Source organism: Sinohyriopsis cumingii, chromosome 4, assembly GCF_028554795.1.
Source record: "Sinohyriopsis cumingii isolate HCF-2022 chromosome 4, ASM2855479v2, whole genome shotgun sequence".
NCBI classification, from domain to species: domain Eukaryota; kingdom Metazoa; phylum Mollusca; class Bivalvia; order Unionida; family Unionidae; genus Sinohyriopsis; species Sinohyriopsis cumingii.
In genome coordinates, this window is record NC_142964.1 from 9,866,503 (window position 1) to 9,887,682 (window position 21,180).

A 21,180-nucleotide genomic window follows, 5' to 3' on the forward strand; every position below is an offset into this window, starting at 1 on the left:
TATATATATATATATATATATTATATATATATATATATATATATATATATATATATATATATATATATATATATATATATATATATCTTACGTTACATGTTTATACTCTAATAAACAGTAACAAAGAATTAGTGAAAAGAACATGCTTTTAACAATCTAACATATAATTTAAATGATGGAAAAATGAAAAAATAAGAACTTACGGTTTTAAGAAATCAAATCCAGAAATAATCCAAGAATAATCCACGAATAAAATTTTGGAAGTCCTAGTAACGAAATGGTCTAATGAATTCAAGTTCGAGACGAAATAATCCAAAATGGAAGGCGATGATGTATACTGTAGCCTTTATATTACGGATATGTCTACAGTTCTTTGCTGATCCACAAACGATATTGCGGTGTTTGAATTTCCGAATAAAATTTAAATAAATGTCTATGTCCAAGAATTATGTATGAGTACTTAAATATTCCCAGAGAAACGAATTAATCTTTTAGAATCCAAATAGTTTGAAGAAAATTTAAAACATAACTCAACTGGTCACAACAGAAAAAACAAAACATCTTACGTCCACGACTGACTAATTTCTATATAGACAAAGGTTATACAGTAACATGAAACGCAGAACAGATTCCCGGATGAGGGTCAAACCTCCAGAATTTCGAGAACAGCGTAGAAGTATTTACGTCTAAAGTCACGTAGTCCCAGTGAGCCTCTATTTCACTATTATCATTCACATATTAAGAATGATTTTCTTAAAACAATAAGTTGTTTACTTGATTCTCAATCAAGGAACTAGGTCAGCAAAAGATACAAAGTTTTAATTTTTAGGTGTTTTCAACTAAACAGTCAGGTCAAACTAATTTCTGGAAAATATCAAATTCCTAGTAAACAAAATTACCATACTTAACATGTAATGAAATAAAAATAAAAAGATTTTAAAACTTACAAACAATTAAATTAAATTAAATATAAATTAAATCAAATATACATAACAATATATACATTCCACCAGGTTTAAGTATCATTATTGGTATTCTTTTTTCCAGGTTCAGGGGAGAGAAAATTCCCTGGTTTCATGCTACACCAACCAACGTGACTTTTCTAAAGGGAGACAAGGCCGTTCTACCGTGTATTGTAGAAAATCTGGGCACCAGAACAGTAGGTATCACGTGGATGTGCGCAACAGTAGGTATCACATTGATGTGCGCAGATCTTTGACTATGAGCCAAGAAATACATGAGTAATGCCACTTCTTTGGCATAAATAAGTTGTTGTTTTAAAAAAATGTACAAACTTTTTATTGTACCTTGAATTACACATGGTACAATGTGGATTATAAAGAAATCAAGTCAATTTAAGCCAGTATTTCCACCTAAATGATCACATGCAATACATGCATATTCATTTTAAAGTAAGATATTGTTTTGTTGGGTGTTTTGGTGATAAATTTCTATGAAGCCATCCAGTAGAGACCCTCCATATATTACCGACTGAATCTAACTCGCGTTGGACCGATATGAAACCCACTCGATAAGAATTAAACTAAATAGCTGCAACTGAAAACCCACGAGGAATATGGTAAAAATGAAAAGAAAAAGATACAAATTAACCGTTCAGTTGCTTTCTTTTCTTGCCAAGCTTAAAGTCAGGCGTCAGTTTATAACCCGTAGGTAGTTCTTTATGGCAATTATAACACATTTAGGTCACTCTCTGACTTTTCACTTGCGATTATGTATGTATTTATTTATTTTTTTATTTATTTTTTTTATATATTTATTTATATATTTATTTATTTATTTTCTATTATTTTCTATTATTATTATTATTATTATTACTATTATTATTAATTTGGCTGAGATACACATAATATTACCGACAAATATCAACCCACTCCAGCCCCTATGGCTCTGAGACTTAGCCAAATGTTGCCTCCTGCATGTCGGAAGATACGAATAAACAGGCAAATAAAACTAGTTACCGTGCCATACCCGTGACTAGTAGGATGCGAGTTCGATTCCTACCATCGGGTCAGTCCAGGCTGTTTATTGAAGTGGGTCCTTGAGCAAGGCCATTTACTCCGATTGCTTAGGTGCCAGATAATCTGCTTTGTCATAAATCACCATAATCAAATTGGTAAATTTATTTTGTTCAGATCTTACATGGCACTCTTTTTCGCTTTGCGCAGCTTACTTCCTTTGTCTTTAGCCTGGAATTAGGTCAAATCAACATAGTTCTCCCCTCACATAACAAGCATTTTGTCTAGTCGCCCCACCTTTCATTTTATATTCCGATCCCAATAAAAATGTAGAAGTAATTTACATATCTTCAGATTGTTTTTCATATAAATTTGTTCCCCACCACGTAACCGTTTTCCCCCTTTTTCTTTCTGTGTGTGTGTGTGTGTGTGTGTGTGTGTGATTTGGAATTTTAACGTAGCTTTAACATTTTTCAGTCATATCTTTACGATGTATGCAGTGTGGCAGTTTATAGTGATGTCTAGCACTGGGGCATCATGCAGCAGACATGTAGCGTGATGTCCCACCCAGTCACATTATCCTGACAACAGGCCGACCAATCCTAACACTAACATCTTAATGCTGAGCGCCAAGCGAGGCAGCTGTTAGTACCATTTTTGTAAGTCTTTGGTATGACTCAGCCGGGAGATCGAAGACACGACCTCCCACATCCGATGCGGACGCTCTAACCACAAGGCCACCGGAGCAGTCTTCTTTTTTGTAGATTACATTTTGATTTGTCGTTCAAACATATATATATATATATATATAGAGAGAGAGAGAGAGAGAGAGAGAAAGAGAGAGAGAGAGATGTGTGTGTGTGGTGCTCGAATCCATAGAAATAAAATAACCAGATCATATGTGCAATTACACTTTGCAAAGAATTATTAATTTTCTACATGTACCAAATGTAATGCAAATTCGTTGGCATTTTTAAAATTTCAAGAAAACACGCAAAAGAACGAAAATAAAACTATACCAACTGGTCCGAAAAATAAAAGGAACACGTACTAAAATAAAAAGTATTGTGTTGCTTACAGTGTGTTGCTTAAACTAAATTTAGAACACACTTTCTGTTTCGATTCGCTATATCAAGAATAAATATTTTAGCAAGGATGAAAACAGCCAATAACAATAACGACAGCAATAATAATAATAATAATAATAATAATAATAATAATAAATAAAAGGACATGGAACGCAAGAATCAGCGACCCACAAGAAAATAAAAGCAGCTTTCTCACATACCAGCAATGGCCGAGCTTGCATTTGATTGAATCGATTGTCGTTTAAATAGTGTGCTTAGTCTGGCATTTGATTGAATCGATTGTCGTTTAAATAGTGTGCTCAGTCTGGCATTTGATTGAATGGCTTGTCCTTGAAATAGTCCGCTCTTTATGGCATGAGATTGAATGGTTTGTCCTTTAAATAGTTTGCTGTTGCTAGCCTTAGACTGAATGGTTTGTCGTCTAAAACTAATGTGCTCTTTCTGTAATTAGACTGAATGGTTTGTCTTTTAAATAGTGTGATCTTTCTGACATTTAATGGAAAAGTGTTTCGCTTAAATAGTGTGCTTGTTTTGCGTTAGATTGAATGGTTTGTCCTTTATATGATGTGCTTTATCTGGCATTAGATTAAATGTTTTGACCTTTAAATAGTGTGCTCTCTCTGGCATTAGACTGAATGGTTTGTCGCTTACATAGCGTGCTCAGTCTGGCATTAGATCAAATGGTCTGAAGCTTAAATATTGTACTCTTTCTGGCATTATACTGAATGGTTTCTCCTTTAAATAGTATGCTCTTTCTGATGTTAGACTGGATGGTTTCTCGCTTGCATAGTATGCTCGTTCTGGCATTAGATTTCATTGTTTGTTCTTTAAATTGTGTGCTAATTCTGGTATTGAATAATTTTTCGCTTGAATAGTGTGCTCTTTCTGGCATTAGATTGGATGATTTTTTGTGTAAATAGTGTGCTCTTTCTAGCATCATATTGAATGGTTTGTCGATTAAAAAGTGTGCTTTTTCTGGCATTAGATCGAATGGTTTCATTTTTAGTTGTGTGTTCTTTCTGGCATTACATTGAATGATATTTCTTTAAAATACTCTGCTCCTTCTGGCATTGGATTGAACGATTTGTCGTCTAACTTGTGTGCTTATTCTGTCCATAGACTGAATGGTTTGTTCTATAAATTGTATGCTCTTTCTGGAATTAGATTAAATTGTTTGTCGTCTAAATTGTGTGCTACTTCTGGCTTTAGATTACATGTTTTATCGTCTAAATGGTGTCCACTTTCTGTTATAAGATAGAATGGTTTGTCGTCTAAATAATTTTCTCTTTCATGAATTAGTTTGAATAGTTTGTCGGTTAAACAGTGTAATCTTTCCGACGTTTGAGTGAATGGTTTGTCGCTTAAATAGGGTGCTCCTTCTTGTATTGAATTGAATGGTTTGCCCGTTAAATATTGTGCTCTTTCTGTCATAAGATTTAATAGTTTGTGGCTTAAATAGTGGGCTCTTTCTGACATTAAATTGATAGGTTTGCCGTTTACTTAGTGTGCTCTTTCTGGCATTTGATTGATACATTTGTCCTTTAAATAGTGTGCTCTATCTGGTAATAAATTGGATGGTTTGTGGCCTAAATAGTAAGCTAAGTCTGGCATTAGATCAAATGGTTAGTCGCTTAAATAGTGAGCTCTTTCTGGCATTAGACTGAATGCTTTCTTCTTTAAATAGTGTGCTCTTTCTGATATTAGATTGGATGGTTTGTAGCTTGCATAATATTGTCGTCATAATAATGTTCTCTGCAATTAGATTAAATGGTTTCTCGTTTAAAAAGTGTGATCTTTCTGATATTTGTTTGAATGGTTTGTTGTTCAAAATAGTGTGCTCTTCCTAGCATTAGACTGAACGTTTTCTCGTCTAAATAGTGTGCTTTTGTGGCATTAGATTGAATGGTTTGTCGTGTACATAATGTGCTTTTTCTGGCATTAGATTTAGTGGTTTTTCGTCTAAATTTTGTGCTCTTTCTGACATTAGATTCAATTGTTTGTTCTTTAAATTGTGTGCTCTTTCTGGCATTAGACTGAATGGTTTGTCGTTTAAATTGTGTGCTCTTTCTGGCATTAGATTAAATGGTTTGTCTTCTAACTTGGGCGCTCTTTCTGGCATTATATTAAATGGTTTGTCGCCTAAATAGTGTGCTCTTTCTGGCATTAGATTAAATTGTATGCCCTTTCTGGCATTATGTTGAATTGTTTGTCGTCTAAATGGTGTGCTCTTTCTGACATTTTATTGAATGTTTTTCATCTAAATTGTGTGCTCTTTCTGGCATTAGATTGAATGGTTTGTCGGCTAAATTGTGTACTCATTCTGGCATTAGATTAAATGGTGAGTAGCTTAAATAGTGTGCTCTTTCTGGCATTAGATTAAATGCATTGTCGCTTAAATTGTGTGCTATTTCTTGCATTAGATTAAATGGATTGTCACTTAAATTGTGTGCTATTTCTTGCATTAGATTAAATGGTTTGTCGCTGAAATAGTGTAATCTTTCTTGCATTAGATTGGATGACTTTATGTTCTTGCAACATCATTCACAACCCACAACAATACCTATTACTGATGTTTTAATAATCTATTATTTTCTATTGTTTTACATCACTAAAAAATAAATCGATTGAACGAACAAGACGTATAAAAGGAAATATCTATGAGAATTGTTTAATTATGTACACAATTGAATTCTACTTTTCTTGCACTCCGACACGATGCATTTTCCAAGATTAATATTGTTAAATAAAGTGTACACAAAACTTTAATATTCGTGTAACATTTGTGCATGTCTTCAAAACATTTCTAGTAAAATTGTAAAATCCATTTGATCTGCTAAACAAATGAAAGACAAAACCACAGTGCAGACTTGGTGAAATAATACTAGCTATTACACTAAATCCTAAGAGTGCAGTTTTCACGTTAGTTTCCGTCCAGCAGGCTAAAAGAAGGACAAACGTTTGTTCTGGAAGATGCTTTAGTTAAATACAGACGGTGCCAAATTGAAATTAAAACTTGTTTTTAAGAAATACTGGCGAAGAAAAAAAAACAAGTAACTGGCATTATATTTTGGGGATGTATCTATTTCGTTAATTACTTCATATTTGTATTTTGTCGGGGGCACCGTTGACTTTAATGCCGCTAGAATCGCAGTTCACACTTTTGTTACACATAAACTTTGCAGACGGAAAAACCTGCTATTTTCACCAACAACAAAAAAAAATGCTTTACAGTTTACATACAGATATCTATTCGCTTAGTTTAAAATACGTTAAATGAATTATGCATTGCATGCCAGTATTCGTTTCCCTTTAGGTTATTAAACAAGCTGAATCTCCCCGGGGAATGCCAGACCTTTGCATAAAGATTATTTTTCAGAACGACAATAAAACTTCCTCAGGAATAAATAATGACGTTAGATTTTATACTTGAATATGCTGCATCGGTTTATCGCATACAAATCCTGCGAAATAATGCATTCAATATGTGTACATATATGATCTTATAATGCGAATATGACAATTTTTTAGAAACAAAATTCACAAAATGTTTCAGGAGCATGCTCTCTCTCTCTCTCCTGACAAGATGTACATAGTAGCTAACCCAAAGCTGTCGGTGATTTACCTTGTCCCCTCATTACAGGTAATATGGAGAAAACAGCCATATGGTATACCGATATCAGTTGGAAAAGGGAATTTCGTGAAGATTGACAGATTTCATATACATCACGAAGTAACGAATAAAGAATGGAACCTGATAATCAAGAACGTCCAAGTACACGATTCTGGTGTATACGAGTGCCAGGTCAGCTCTAAGGACAAGATGTTCCGCAGGAACGTTACATTAACTGTAATAGGTACTTACTAATCCTTGTGCTTCTGTTCCGCATTTATTGTTTTTAAAACACTTCTTACATTTCACACTGGTAGCGACAGTTATTTGTATACCTTTCCATGCTATTTTTGGCGGGTGGGGTGGGGGTCTAAACAAGGTCGTTGACGAGGGACCTGGGTGTGTAGTCCCGGAAGATCAATAATTGTAAGTGCTGCCTGGGCGTTATTTTAGCCAAGTGTTGCACGTCAGCTCCATTCTCAGCCCCTTTTAATCCTCCGTGCATCGTTTTGTAATAAATATCTTTTAACAGGTCACATGGTATGTTAGTTCTATTTCTAACATATTCAGCAAAGTGAAGTAACTTTGTCTTCAAATAGATGTGTGATAAAAACAGAGGCGTAGCTGGGGGGGGGGGGGCAGGGGGGTACTTATGTCCCCGGGCGCCAAGGTACAGGGGCGCCAAAATGAGGCTTACAACGTTACATTATAATAAGTAAACAAGGGTAATATTCAAAAATGTGATTAAACGGGGAGGGGGCTGGGGCGCCAATTTTATAGTTCGTCCCCGGGCGCAAAATATCATAGCTACGTCTCTGGACAAAAATACAGGAGAACGGCCATGCCGTTTACTTAGTCAGCTGGGTAGAGTGGAACAAACGAGGTTTATTGTCTTTCTTGCCATCACATAATTTTCAACTAGGTCTGGATGACATTGTATTATTCAACAGAATACTTTGATGGCACAAGAATGCACGAAATTACCTTAATTATCAACTCATCCGGCTATATATATGTGTATGTATGTATGTATGTATATATATATATATATATATATATATATATATATATATATATATATATATATATATATATATATATATATATATATATATATATATATATATATATATATATATATATATATATATATATATATATATATATATATATATATATATATTCTTAAAGTTCGCCATTTTTTTGACAAAATATATTTATTTGTCCAAGGTATGCGTAATTGAAGTAGATGCTATTCGGACAAAAACGGATTAAAATATAAAGGCATGCTAATATCCAGCATAGAAAAATGATTACACGAAGATAAAAGAAGAAAAAGAGAAAGCTCTTATTCGCCATATTGATGAAAGAGAGAAATGTAGTAGTAGTAGTAGTAGTCTTTGTAACAGAAATTATTTTATTGATTAATGGCTTTTATTTCAGATAATAGAAACATATTGCCATGTAAGTAGACACTTCATTTTAAACTTTTTAAAGAGCCAAGCATATTTATTAAACAGCTTCATTGCATGATGATATTTGATAAGTAGGCTTCGTTTTCCTTGCTCTCGTACTTGAGATACAGAGATAACGTATACGGCAGATACTTCTGCATTATATAATTTTATTCGCAGCCTCGTCATAAAATCACGAAAGTTCAACCTTATTAAAGAGGCTCAAGTCACTGTTTTTTATATTAGGATAGCTACACTGCCGAGGGTATCCCTGTGTTTGATATTAGGATTGCCACACTACCGAGGGTATCCCTGTATCTGATATTAGGATAGCTATACTACCGAGGGTATCCCTCTGTTTGATATTAGGATAGTTACGCTACCGATGGTATCCCTGTGTTTGATATTAGGATAGCTACGCTACCGAGGGTATCCCTGTTTTTGATATTAGGATTGTCACACTACCGAGGGTATCCCTGTATTTGATAATAGGATAGCTATACTACTGAGGATATCCCTGTTTGATATTAGGATAGCTACTCCCTGTGTTTGATATTAGGATAGCTACACTACCGATGGTATCCCTGTGTTTGATATTAGGATAGCTACGCTACCGAGGTTATCCCTGTATTTGATAATATAATAGCTATACTACCGAGGGTATCCCTGTATTTGATAATAGGATAGCTATACTACCGAGGGTATCCCTGCGTTTGATAATAGGATAGCTACACTACTGAGGGTATCCCTGTCTTTGATATTAGGATTGCTATACTTCCAAGGGTATCCCTGTTTCATAGTAATTTAGGTGAAAAAAGGAAACTTTTAATTTCAGCGACAGTGAAGGTTGACATTTTTTTCTCAGAATTTCATACAAAACGTGGGCAGTCGTACTGTGATACGCATCTTACGTTATCAGCACCCAAAAGTTAAATGGGGAGATAATGTTAAATGATGTAAGCGATCTTGTTTAACATTATAGCAATATGTTAGAAAGTCGTTCCTGATGAAGATCTAACATCAGAAAGAAAGGCAAATGAAAAAGTTAACCCAGGGATTTATTTTTAAATGATATTTACATTCCAAACATTTCATTACCCACCATAAGTAAACAAGGCAAACATAGGCCAAAAAAGGCACGTGGTTGTAGTTGATACATCTCTAAATTATCACCTTATATGAATGATTATTCTGTTTATTTTCTTTGTGTTCACTGCTGTTTTAACGGTCATTGTACGTGTTCTACATAACGTGGTTCAATTAGGGGTGGACGTAAATATAGTGGATTAGTTCTGTAAAAAAAAAAAAAGACCCCTGTAAAATTGTTCTTTATCAGTAATTCTTCTGATGGAGTGATCTTAATTAGATTGAAACTGATTTATGATTAGTTACTTCATGATTTACTTTCAAATCAGGATAACAGTTTTTATAAGGATTTTAACTCAACAAGTTTATCCGCAAGGCCATTGATTTCCAAAATAATTCATTATTTGTATTTTGCGGACGCGATTCTTTCCACGTTTGTGATTATTTGCCTTGATTTCTTTGTATCGGATTTCTGCATTTTTTTTTCACTGTCAAGTTATTTTTCCTGATGATAATGTAAACATCTTTCCTGTACTTCGATGATTTATTTTATTATAATTTTTATTGAGCCATTTCATATGAGATCTATGGAGTCTACAAGTGTTAGGCAATGGTCACCATTATCCAAGAAAGCAAAATGGTTTCCACTCAGTAACGAGATCTACTACAAGCAACCGCTGTATATGTATGGATGTATGGAAGGAAGAAAGGAAGGATGGATGGATGGCTGGACGGACGGATCGATGGGTGGATGGATGGATACAATGTAAATTTAACAATTGCCCTTTGGTATAGGAACATAGGGAATGGTAATATTAACATTGTCCATAGATTTAACAGAAGATGATAATATGTGAACAGGGGTACACGAACCTTAAATTAACACTAAATTTCTCTTTGTACTAAATTTGTTTTTGTTTTTAGGACCAAAAAAAACACTATGGGTACAAAGGACAATTATAAGTGAAAAACTTCCATAGATTTAATAGAGAAGGACGGTATCGGTTGAAGAGGACGCTAGCATGGATATGATTAACCAACATCCACCCTGACTGACTGTCCAAAACTCACGCCTACTGCCCAACACACAATTGTACCGATCAACATCCACATTTACTCAAGAACAGGCCGTCTTACTGACCAGTAACTATTTCTACTCACTAACAACCAATCCCAAACACAAGCACAGTGTGGAAGGGGGTATAAAATACGAGGCTGAGTTAGGAAGAGAAACAAATCGAGCATACAAAATACAAAACCTACAAGCACACTCTTCCCCAAACGAATATAAAGCAAATTAATGGAGTATAAGGGGAAATGGGTATTATATCGCACATGAAAGGGTAGCAGAGTAGAGAAGAGTTTATGTTGGTGTGGAAGAGAAAACGGATAGACAAAAGATAGAGACATACAAATATAAAACATAAAACAGAGTTGTTGGCAATATTTGGGTACGTTTTATATTTCTGGGAGATCTTGGTGGCCCACAAAAGGATCATTGGTGGGTTATCAAAAGATGATTAAGACTGGTGACACCACTTCACTGGTGTTCGTTGCAAGCTTCTCCTCACTACGAATCCATACATTAACACTCTCAATGGACACCTTTGTCTTGCATTATGCCTACCTCTTTTCCACAGAGCAGTTTCAGTTGTCCTTGTGATAACTTACGTTGACTTGACGTATCACATATATCAGGTAGTCTGGATAAAACAACATGGTGGAAATGAAAATAGGTGAATCGACGTTGGTCCACATCTCGACTTGTCTTGAGGATGGACGACACGGTTGGTGAACCCACCACTATATATGGCCTAGAACCAGATAGAAACTGAACTGGAGGTTCCTTCAATTAGATCTTGTATGTGACATTTTTCAACCAGGGCTTGTTTTCTACCAATCCAAAATTAACGCCACTTTCGGTATATATATATATATATATATATATATATATATATATATATATATATATATATATATATATATATATATATATATATATATATATATATATATATATATATATATATATATATATATATATATATATATATATATTGAAGAATAACATATCTAGTAATATTCTACCAATGGTATCTTCTATTCCAGAAAATGAAATGTATTTGAAATATTGTATTTTGCATCAAGTGACATCTTAAATTGTTAGTTTCTCGTCACTAGTTTATATGAGTGCGATTTATCACATTTTCTTGGACGTTCTGAAGAAAAATGTCCTTCTTCTTGACAATTTTAGCATGTATCTTTACATTGTCTACATCTTCGCTAGCCAAGGTTTCGATATGATAACCCTACCTACACCTTGGCGGATCGAACAGAGATGTCGGTGCTTTGTTCTAGCGACATCTAATAGATTTCATGAGTTGCCTCCCTTAGTACGTAATGCCAACATACCAATAGGGTGGTGCATTGTACATCGGCCGAAAATGGTAGAGACAAATGACCTAAAAAGGATACTTTGTAAGTTTAACATCAACAGTATGACTATGTATCGGAGAGAAGCCATTACAGGTCTATTTTAGTGAAACGTATTTGTGTAAACACGACCCGGCAGTGAAACATTGCTTATTTACACTGGACAACAAATTTTTACAAAAGTCATGTTACTGAAATAAAATTAGTCAATTCTTATCAATTTTTATGTGCTGAACACGAATATGACAGTCAAATTGCAAAATTGGCTCTAGTTTTTTTGTAATCTGCAAGAAATTAATGTTTACATAACGAAATGCATTCCAATAGTAAAAGGTCAACTGTAATAGCCTACCTATAAAAAATCAAGTCATTGACTACATCTTAGATTTCTTCGCCTATCTCTTGTACAGCTGTTCGGGAGCATCTCTGAGGAGTGTCCAGCAGTAGTCAGCCAGCATTGTAGTGGACCATTTTCCCTGGTATCTTTGTTCCATTGTTGCGATATCTTGATGAAAACGTTCGCCGTGTTCATCACTAACAATACCACAGTTGTTAGGAAAGAAATCCAAATGGGAATGAAGGAAGTGAATCTTTAGAGACATATTGCAGCCAAGTTTCTTATACTTCATCAACATGTCTTCTACTAGTTCCTTATAGTTTTCTGCCCTAACATTTCCGAGGAAGTTTGTAGAAACTAGGCGAAAAGCATTCCATGCTTGTTTCGCGTCACCTTCCAGCAAGTTGTTGAACCGGTCATCTTTGAAAAGCTCTCGAATCTGAGGACCCACAAAAACTCCCTCTTTAATCTTTGCTTCGCTGAGTCGAGGGAATTTTTCATGCAGGTATCGGAATGCTGGCAAAGTCCGGTCAATGGCTTTCACGAAGTTCTTCATCAAACCTAGTTTGATGTGAAGGGGTGGTAGCAAGATTTTCTGAGCCTCAACCAGAGCTGGGTGTTGGATATTCTTCTCTCCAATGGCTACATTCTGCCTGTGAGTCCATTCCTTCCTCATGTAGTGCATTTCCCTTGCTCGGCTATCCCACTCGCATAAGAAACACATGTATTTTGTATATCCTTGCTGCAGTCCCATTAAAAGGGCAACTACCTTCAAATCACCACAGAGGTGCCAGCTGTACTTGTTATACTCAATGGAATTCAGTAGCTGCCTTAAGTTATCGTATGTCTCTTTCATGTGGACAGCATACGCTACTGGAATAGATGGAAGAATGTTTCCATTGTGCAAAAGCACAGCCTTGAGACTCAGTTTCGAAGAGTCCACAAATAGTCTCCATTCTTGTGGGTCATGAGTGATTTTTAAAGCATTCATGAGGCCCTCAATATCGGAACAGAATATCAGATTACTTTCCTTTCTGAAGAAAGGCTCCAATTGCTGGTGGCGCTTTCGATATGCAGTAATTGTGACATCTTCTTTTAGAAGATTCCATTGTTGGAGTCTTGATCCTAGCAATTCTGCCTTGTTCTTTGATAAGTCCAAATCACGAATCAGGTCATTTAGTTCTTCCTGTGTTATTCTGTGTGGGGTTGATGATGCACCACAGTGAAAATCTGGATCACTGCATGCTGATGGACCAGGAGAAGAACAGGTCGACTCACCTTTGTCTTCGTCAGATGAATCAAGAGAATATTCTGCTGGAGGTTCTGGAATAGGAAGTCCCTCACCATGTGGAACTGGTCTCAATGCAGACGGAATGTTTGGGTAGACTATTCTCGACTTCTTTCGCTTCGTTATTCCGCCGGAAAGAGGAGGAACCAAGCAGAAGTAACAGTCATTTAGGTGGTTGCTTGGCTCTCTCCACACCATTGGGACTGCAAACGGCATTGATGACCTTTTGCAATTCAACCACTGTGAAAGCTGTGTTGTACATGTAGCACAGCATATATGCGGAGCCCAAGGCTTGTCTTGGTCACCAACCTTGCATCCGAAGTAAAGATGATATGCCTTCTTCACTTGAGAATTGATACTTTTCTTCTGGTTGGCAAATGTCACTTCCCCACAAATATAGCAAAAATTGTCCGCGGTATTAACACACTTTCGAGGCATTACTGTTCTTTATTGTACGTAAATGGATAAAATAATAAGTTTTATGTAACAGTAGCTTGAACTGTCTCGCACAACGTCTAAAATATTTTAAATGCTGAACCTATCTGATTGGGCTTTATATAGTACACTGCTTACGTCAGCTTCAGCAGCCGCCTGGCATTAGTATAATAGGCCTACACATGTATAGTACACTGCTGACGTCAACTTACTTCAGCAGCCGCATGGCATTAGTATTGCATTGCATCAGAAAATGATGCAATCAACTGTGGATGATGTGAGCATGATGGTATTATGCAATGTTACATCATTATTCCGGATGTTGCTGCAGTCCTACTGGAGAAATTTACACAGTGAAACATAGAAAATGAGGTATATGAATATCTTCAAAACGAGAGCCAATACAAATTTTTCACGGTTATATTCGTGTTCGGCACACCAAAATACTACAGATTAGGGCCTTTTCAAGTCAGTAATGATTTCACTGTTGACCAGTGTTATCAGTCGATTCAAGCTGTGTGCTCCACTTGTCGTGATCATGTATGAATAGTGTTCAAATCTTAACAACTTAATTTTGATTGCCGCCGCATCTAGTGAAATACACAGACCCAAAGCACATAAATATCTGCTCGATACGCCAAGGCGTAGATAGGGTTATCAGATTGGAACATTGGCTAGCGAAAATGTTTTGTCTCTGACCCGTTTTCTATTTCTTAAAGAGTCCTCTTTTACGCTATGTCCATTTTGTAGCGCAACGTACTTTGTCTTGACAAACATAACATATATCTTTTCTTTTATCTCGAGAAGAGTAGTCTTGGGACATTCCATCTTGTTCGATGTGTATTTTCGGATTACTTTTTGTCTATTTCTGATTAGAAGTGTAATCTTTTGTGGCTCTCCGTCTTCACGGGTTACATGTGGAATTAATACGCGGGGGTTCTAAATATAGGGAGAGAGAGAACCGTCCTTGTTTAATCAAACTTGAGTCGTCCACGGTCATAAAACGAACATACCATGTCAAGGGGAAGCCAAAAAGAAAACAAAAACGCGACGACAAAGTTCTTTGTGACTTGCTGCCCTGGAAGAGTTTTGACAGACATTAACCCAAGCGATTTTGAAGAGGAAATGATTTATCCACATCCAATACTATCACTCTCCTCCGCGTCCTCTTCCTCCGCAACAGCGAAAGAATCAACATCGTCCAACGAAGAAAATCGTTTCGTAATTCACGACGATTAGCTTCACCTTCAATCGGCTAACAATGTGACCTACAAAAAAATTAGACTGTTTACACTTACGTGGTCATAAATACATACATAAGGTTACGTATATTTAATTTACATTCTTTGTTAATTAGTTGTTGTTTTTTTTTTAAATTTCATTACATGCTGTTGTAATGTAATATTGTATGTTGGACTTGACCTTGTCCAAAACTGAGTTCATTTCTGCTTGACCTAAATTGACCTTTTTCTGTAAACAACTAATACATAGCTACCTTATTCTCTACATACATGCATACATACATACACACACGCACACACACACACACACACACACACACACACACACACACACACACACACACACACACACACACACACACACACACACACACACACACACACACACATACATACATACATACATACATACATACATACATACATACATACATACAACATACATACATACATTCTTACATACATACATACATACATACATACATACATACACATGAATTTAAAATCAGAATAGAAGTATGTTTATTTGGATCTAGGTCTAGATTTTTTAATTTTCTTAATGTATTTGACTATTTTGTAAACATCAGGATCAGTCTAGAAGGTTATTTTCATTAGGTTATAAAGTTTTTTAGAAAATGATAATTGTGATGTAAGGTCAATTAGAGAATTGTATAATCCTGTAGCTGAGAGGGCTTTTCAGTCGTGCTTTAAGATCTAGCACTTTGAAGCTGTATTATATGTTGTGTCCTGTTGGGCTGAATTTTATTTCTTCAAGTTATTGAATTCAAGTGATTATTTTCTCGGAACTGCAAACGTTCTCTGATAAAATTCTTGGATCGAGACATTCACTGGAATTTATAGTGAATTCAAACCTGGAATTATATTGTTGTGATTCAAAAAAGACTGTTGACACATCAACACTCTATAAGCTACCACAGACACAACCTCGGCTCCAGTTTTTGGATTTATTCTAGACTTGTACTGAATTTTATTCAGGACTTTAAACTACTACGACTTGTGTCTATAATTCTTAGATTATTTTGATTATTTCTAAAGATTATTTCTTAGATTAATTTACAATACCGTAAGATTTGCTCTTCTTCTCATTTTCACTTTGTATTCTTGGGAATAAAATTGTTGGTTGAATTTTACAAAGCTTGTTACTTTTCACTCTTTTATGTTACTTATTTTAAGAGCATAGACTCGTAACACTGCATGCATACATACATACATACATGCATACATGCATGCATGCATACACACACACACACACATACATTCATACATACATACATACATACATACATACATGCATACATACTCATTAACAATTTTTTCAAAAAGATATACCTCTATTATTTTGTTCTTTTGCAGATATTACGATATCCGGAAATCATTTTGTTGAAAAGGGCACTGCTATCTATTTAACATGTAATGCATCTACATCGGATTATCCAGCCGGGGATGTTGATTGGTTCAAAGATGGAAATATTATAAATACCTCAGGAAACGGACGTCTAGAAATAAAAAAAGATATTTCCTATAAGACAAAAGCAATATCCAGTGTGTTGACAATTAACAAAGCTACAATGGACGATTCAGGAACGTATGTATGTCGAACATCAGATTTACTTACCACCAGACATAAAGTAGATGTACTGAATAGTATGTACAACTCCATATATCTATCTATCTATCTCTCTGTCTATCTCTCTCTCTATCTGTCTGTATGTCTGTCTGTTCGTCCGTCCATCCACCCATCCACCCATCCATCCATCTATCTATCTATCTATCTATCTATCTATCGATCTATATATTTATATATCTATCTATGTATCTCTCACGCACGCACACACACAAGACACACACACACACACACACACACTGCACATTCATGCATATTACTTATATTTTATGAAATTCTATTACACACGCACAGCCACATGGATTCATTGAAAATGTTTGAAACGCATACAAGCCTACTCCGATCAGTTAATGACCCGATGAGCAAACACATGATATGATGGTTGAATCTTGAATCTAAGTACAGAGGGAAATAGGATTATTTAAAAAAAAAAAAAAACATTAACCAAGGTCAAAGAGGTATTGATATGTTGAGAAAGTAACGGGTATACATGTATGTGAAAGGAATGTGTATCATGTTGTGTGTAATAAGTGGCTTCATTATATACCTAAGTGGGAAACATAGAGACATATTGGCAAAAGAATTTTCATATATTTCCTTCCCATAGTTTCACATGTAAAAACTATATCCCTATATTTTCACATGAAAACTAAATATTTATATTCTCAAATGGGAAAATACAAGATTTCCCATCATGCCATGTGACGTTTGTTTGTGTGTCCCTATAAAAGTTGTACACACAGCAACAAAAAAGAGTATTTTGTGATCTAGAACAAATAAATAGAAAGTGCCTTGCATTACAAACATGGAAATTAAACCTTGAGAAGAAATTTGGTAGGACGCTGTCCGCGTCTCTCTGAAGTTATTTCCCCTTCTTACTTCAGTGACAACAACAATAAACACGCTGTATGGCATTGTTGAATCGGACTTGTTTTGTTTTCAGTGAAGATTAAATAGTTTAAAAAATGACAAAAATGCGATTTACTATAACAGATTATATAAACCCAATCATTTTAAGTCACGTATACGAATATGATCAGCTTATGAAAGTGAGGTGAATTTTAATAAAAATGGATTGAGGTGAGCGTGTTGTGCCGAAAAGTGAGTCTAATCTTGTTAACTTCGATTCTGGAGCAAGTACGGTAAACAATAACAAAAATATACGATATAATTTAAAAACTTTTGTGGAACCAAACGTGATACCTTTTAACTCTTGGCTTTGGTACCATACAATGAAATATATCAGTTGTTGACGTACGAAAGGAAAATATTATTTATTCGTTCAATTTATTTTTCTTTTTCAGCCCGAACAAATAACGTTAAGAGAGGTAAGATGTCTTGTTGAATTTTAATTCACAAAAATTCTCCATGAGACATGCGATTTTATTTATTTATTTATTTATTTATTTATTTATTTCCGTTAAGCCAAGCGAACATATGGTTTGACACTGACTATCGTCCGTCAACATATTTTGTTAAAACGTCTCTAAAATCTCTTGAATAAATTGCAGCTAATTTAGGCACTGGACATCTTAATGTTAAGCCCGTTTGGCCCGTTGAATTTTATTAAAATGATGCAAATCTGCTATTACATATGCCAGCCATTTCTAAACCAATACCTTTCTAAGTCTTATCGTGAACTGCGGAAACTTAATTATCACAAAGACGGGAAGCATACAAGCAGAAATAGCTGCCGGGTTTATGGGTTCAAGGGATGTCTTTTAGGAATGAATTCGATGCCGCAAGAACCTGTCGAATAGAAGAAAAAAATAGAGTAAACTAACGTGGCTGAAAGAAAATCATATTTTGGGATACCTATGATAAATAAGAATATAAGAATATAATTTGTCCTGACAAATCAGTGGAAGCTCATAGCAAAAGAATTGTATGCACCCGGTGCAAAATGCATGCCTTTAACCTATGCGATAATTTTGAAAACTCGTTGTATAATAAACAGCTTGATCCAATTCAAAATAGCTTCCTTCCCAGAGTATTGTATATATTATATTTCCCTTGAACCGATCGTGTCTACTCATATGGGTGGCTAGCTCTGCCTAATAGCGTAATATTGGTCTTTCAATGATCTTTACGCTTCTTTTCAAAAATCTCCCAACCAAAATCAAATTTGACAGATAGAATCCAGACATAAAAGGATTTAATATTTCTTTTTGTTTCCCTTTTTTTGAATAATGGTACTGATTTATCATCAAAAATATGGTCACCGTTGTTAATGTTATTGCTATTATTATTATTATTATTATTATTACAATAATAAAACAAATTTGACATAAACTATCCTGCTATAAATGATTTTCAAGTTTGTGTAAATGGTGCCGATTTGACATAAGATATTGCCGTCGTTATTTGGGAAATAAGAGAAAACAGCAAACACCACTCAAACTAATTTCACTAAACATGGCAGGCATCATCCGGCACTCAATGCCTATAAATATGTGGCAATTGATTGTGATGTGCCGTCAAATATGGATGTAGACGCTACAAATGAAGAAATCTTTCTCCCACAGTTTTAAAATGTATTCAATCAACAGCACTTGTAGAAATTGCCTCGTAAACTATCCTACTGACCCAATTTTTGGACCAAATATTTCTTTATTGGGCTGTTAGGCAGATGGCATCCAAGTGGCTCACTTGAGTCTCTTATTATTATTCAGAGTTTTCCCTTTTTCTGTTTCAGAGCAAGGTAGCAGTGCCTCTAATAAACTGATGGACGGCAGAAACAACTGCGACTTAACTGGTGTATATGTTTCATCACATTATTTTATAGTTCCTTCGTTACTTTTCATCCATTATATTTTACTTTATATTTGATACCAAAAACTGTTCCTCATCGAACAATTTAATGTCCAATAACAGCTCACCTGGTATTCTTTGATTGGTTTATTGGCAGGTTAGTTGGTTGTTTAACGGTTTTTCTTTTCCTTGTCGCTTAGTGAGTTATGTATGGATATTTATTCATTTTAATTTTGAGTCCTTAATGTAAGTACAAACATTTTCTTCAGTGAAATTCAATCCCAGTTTAAAAGAAAGTGTCTTTAATATACAGCATATGCTGAATCCTTGATAAGACAGACCTAGGTATGATAATTTTAGTGAAAAATAAATAACGTATCATGCTGAACAATTTTGTTCTTATACCTATATTTGAAATGATGATGTTGTTCTTCTATGTTAGTCTAATGACCTTGTGCATTCGCGCGCGCGCCGTCTGAAATCGATATTCTAATAGCTTAGTAAAAATGTGTTTCCAGAAGTGTAATTAAAAACCTCGATTTTCTAATAGCTTAGTAAAAATGTGTTTCTAGAAGTGTAATTAAGAACCTGTTAAATATATATGTGTGTGTGTGTGTGTGTGTGTGTGTGTGTGTGTGTTTAATTTATCTCCATAGTATAGATTGCAATGATTATTTGAAGACAAGATATAATATTGCTTTTTTGTCCATGAGTATAGTGGAACCTATTCTAAGGTAATGAGCAATAAGCAGGTTGTTTCTTTGGGTTCGGATTCTATATATATAGGAATCATTTATTTAAATTATTTATTGGAATTGCAGAGTGCTCTCATGACTGTTTGTACTAAGTACTATTAGGGGATTGTTGTGAATTCATTCAGAGGAGTTCTGGACAATGCTGTTGTGATACATCAAGAATGTAGGCACTTAAGCACATTCAATATATTGGTACATCAGCAAAATCAAGGCCTTGAATTCGATGGGAATGCTCCATTCTTTTGAATTTGTGATAGAACTTTTAGGATTATTTTGGATTTAATTCTCAATACTGAAAGTTCTTGATAAATATTCATTTTGATTTGTTAAATGTAATATAACTTCTTGGCTCTGCTTCGTTTATTCTTAGTTGAATACCATATATATATATATATATATATATATATATATATATATATATATATATATATATATATATATATCACAAGTTCACAAAAACACCATTAGAAGCACAATATGCGTGTCATAATTTGATAATACATAATTATGTATGTATGTATGTGTGTGTGTCCGTGCGTGCGTATGCATGGATGGATTGATGGGGGGCCTTCTGCCTACTCAAAAAATGTAATTTTGATTTGATGCATTATACATACTTATTAATTATCACGCATTCAGAATTAATTAGTACGATGTTTAATTATATTATATTGTGTACGCTATACGGACACTACATAAAAAAAACAAATTCCGACTTTACAGTTTCCTGATATCATATGGTTAATCAATACAGTATGTCTTCATTTTGTTCGAGGTTGAAACGTTTAACGCTGGACAAATTTCCTCGACAATATTGCATATTTTCTTAATTTTAAAGCAGGAAGATATACATTTTAACACCCTGTCACATCTTTCATTGCACGTAAAGAATAATGTATGATCTGCAGGAAACTGAACTTCAAATGTGCATATACTTTCAACTGTATTGGAGTTTCCTTTTTGACATATTAAACCATGTACTACCTACCTTATCTACTCATCTATCCAGGTGTGTTTGTACGTGCGGTTGTCCGCATATGTACAAAATGACAATGTACCTCAGACTAAAATCTACAATCAT

General features: G+C 34.8%; 1 protein-coding gene across 1 annotated transcript in view; it reads left to right on the top strand.

Annotated features, from left to right (window-relative positions):
* The window catches only part of LOC149800605 (zwei Ig domain protein zig-8-like), a 20,450-nt gene extending 504 nt beyond the window's left edge, over positions 1 to 19,946 (top strand). Inside the window, exons 2-7 of the mRNA XM_089954442.1 lie at positions 1,048 to 1,159; positions 6,705 to 6,918; positions 8,118 to 8,138; positions 16,323 to 16,613; positions 17,898 to 17,921; positions 19,289 to 19,946. Of these exons, the coding sequence (XP_089810568.1) occupies positions 1,048 to 1,159; positions 6,705 to 6,918; positions 8,118 to 8,138; positions 16,323 to 16,613; positions 17,898 to 17,921; positions 19,289 to 19,422 (796 nt within the window). The 3' untranslated portion in view covers positions 19,423 to 19,946. The remainder of the gene's footprint in view (positions 1 to 1,047; positions 1,160 to 6,704; positions 6,919 to 8,117; positions 8,139 to 16,322; positions 16,614 to 17,897; positions 17,922 to 19,288) is intronic.
* Positions 19,947 to 21,180: the final 1,234 nt, after the last annotated feature.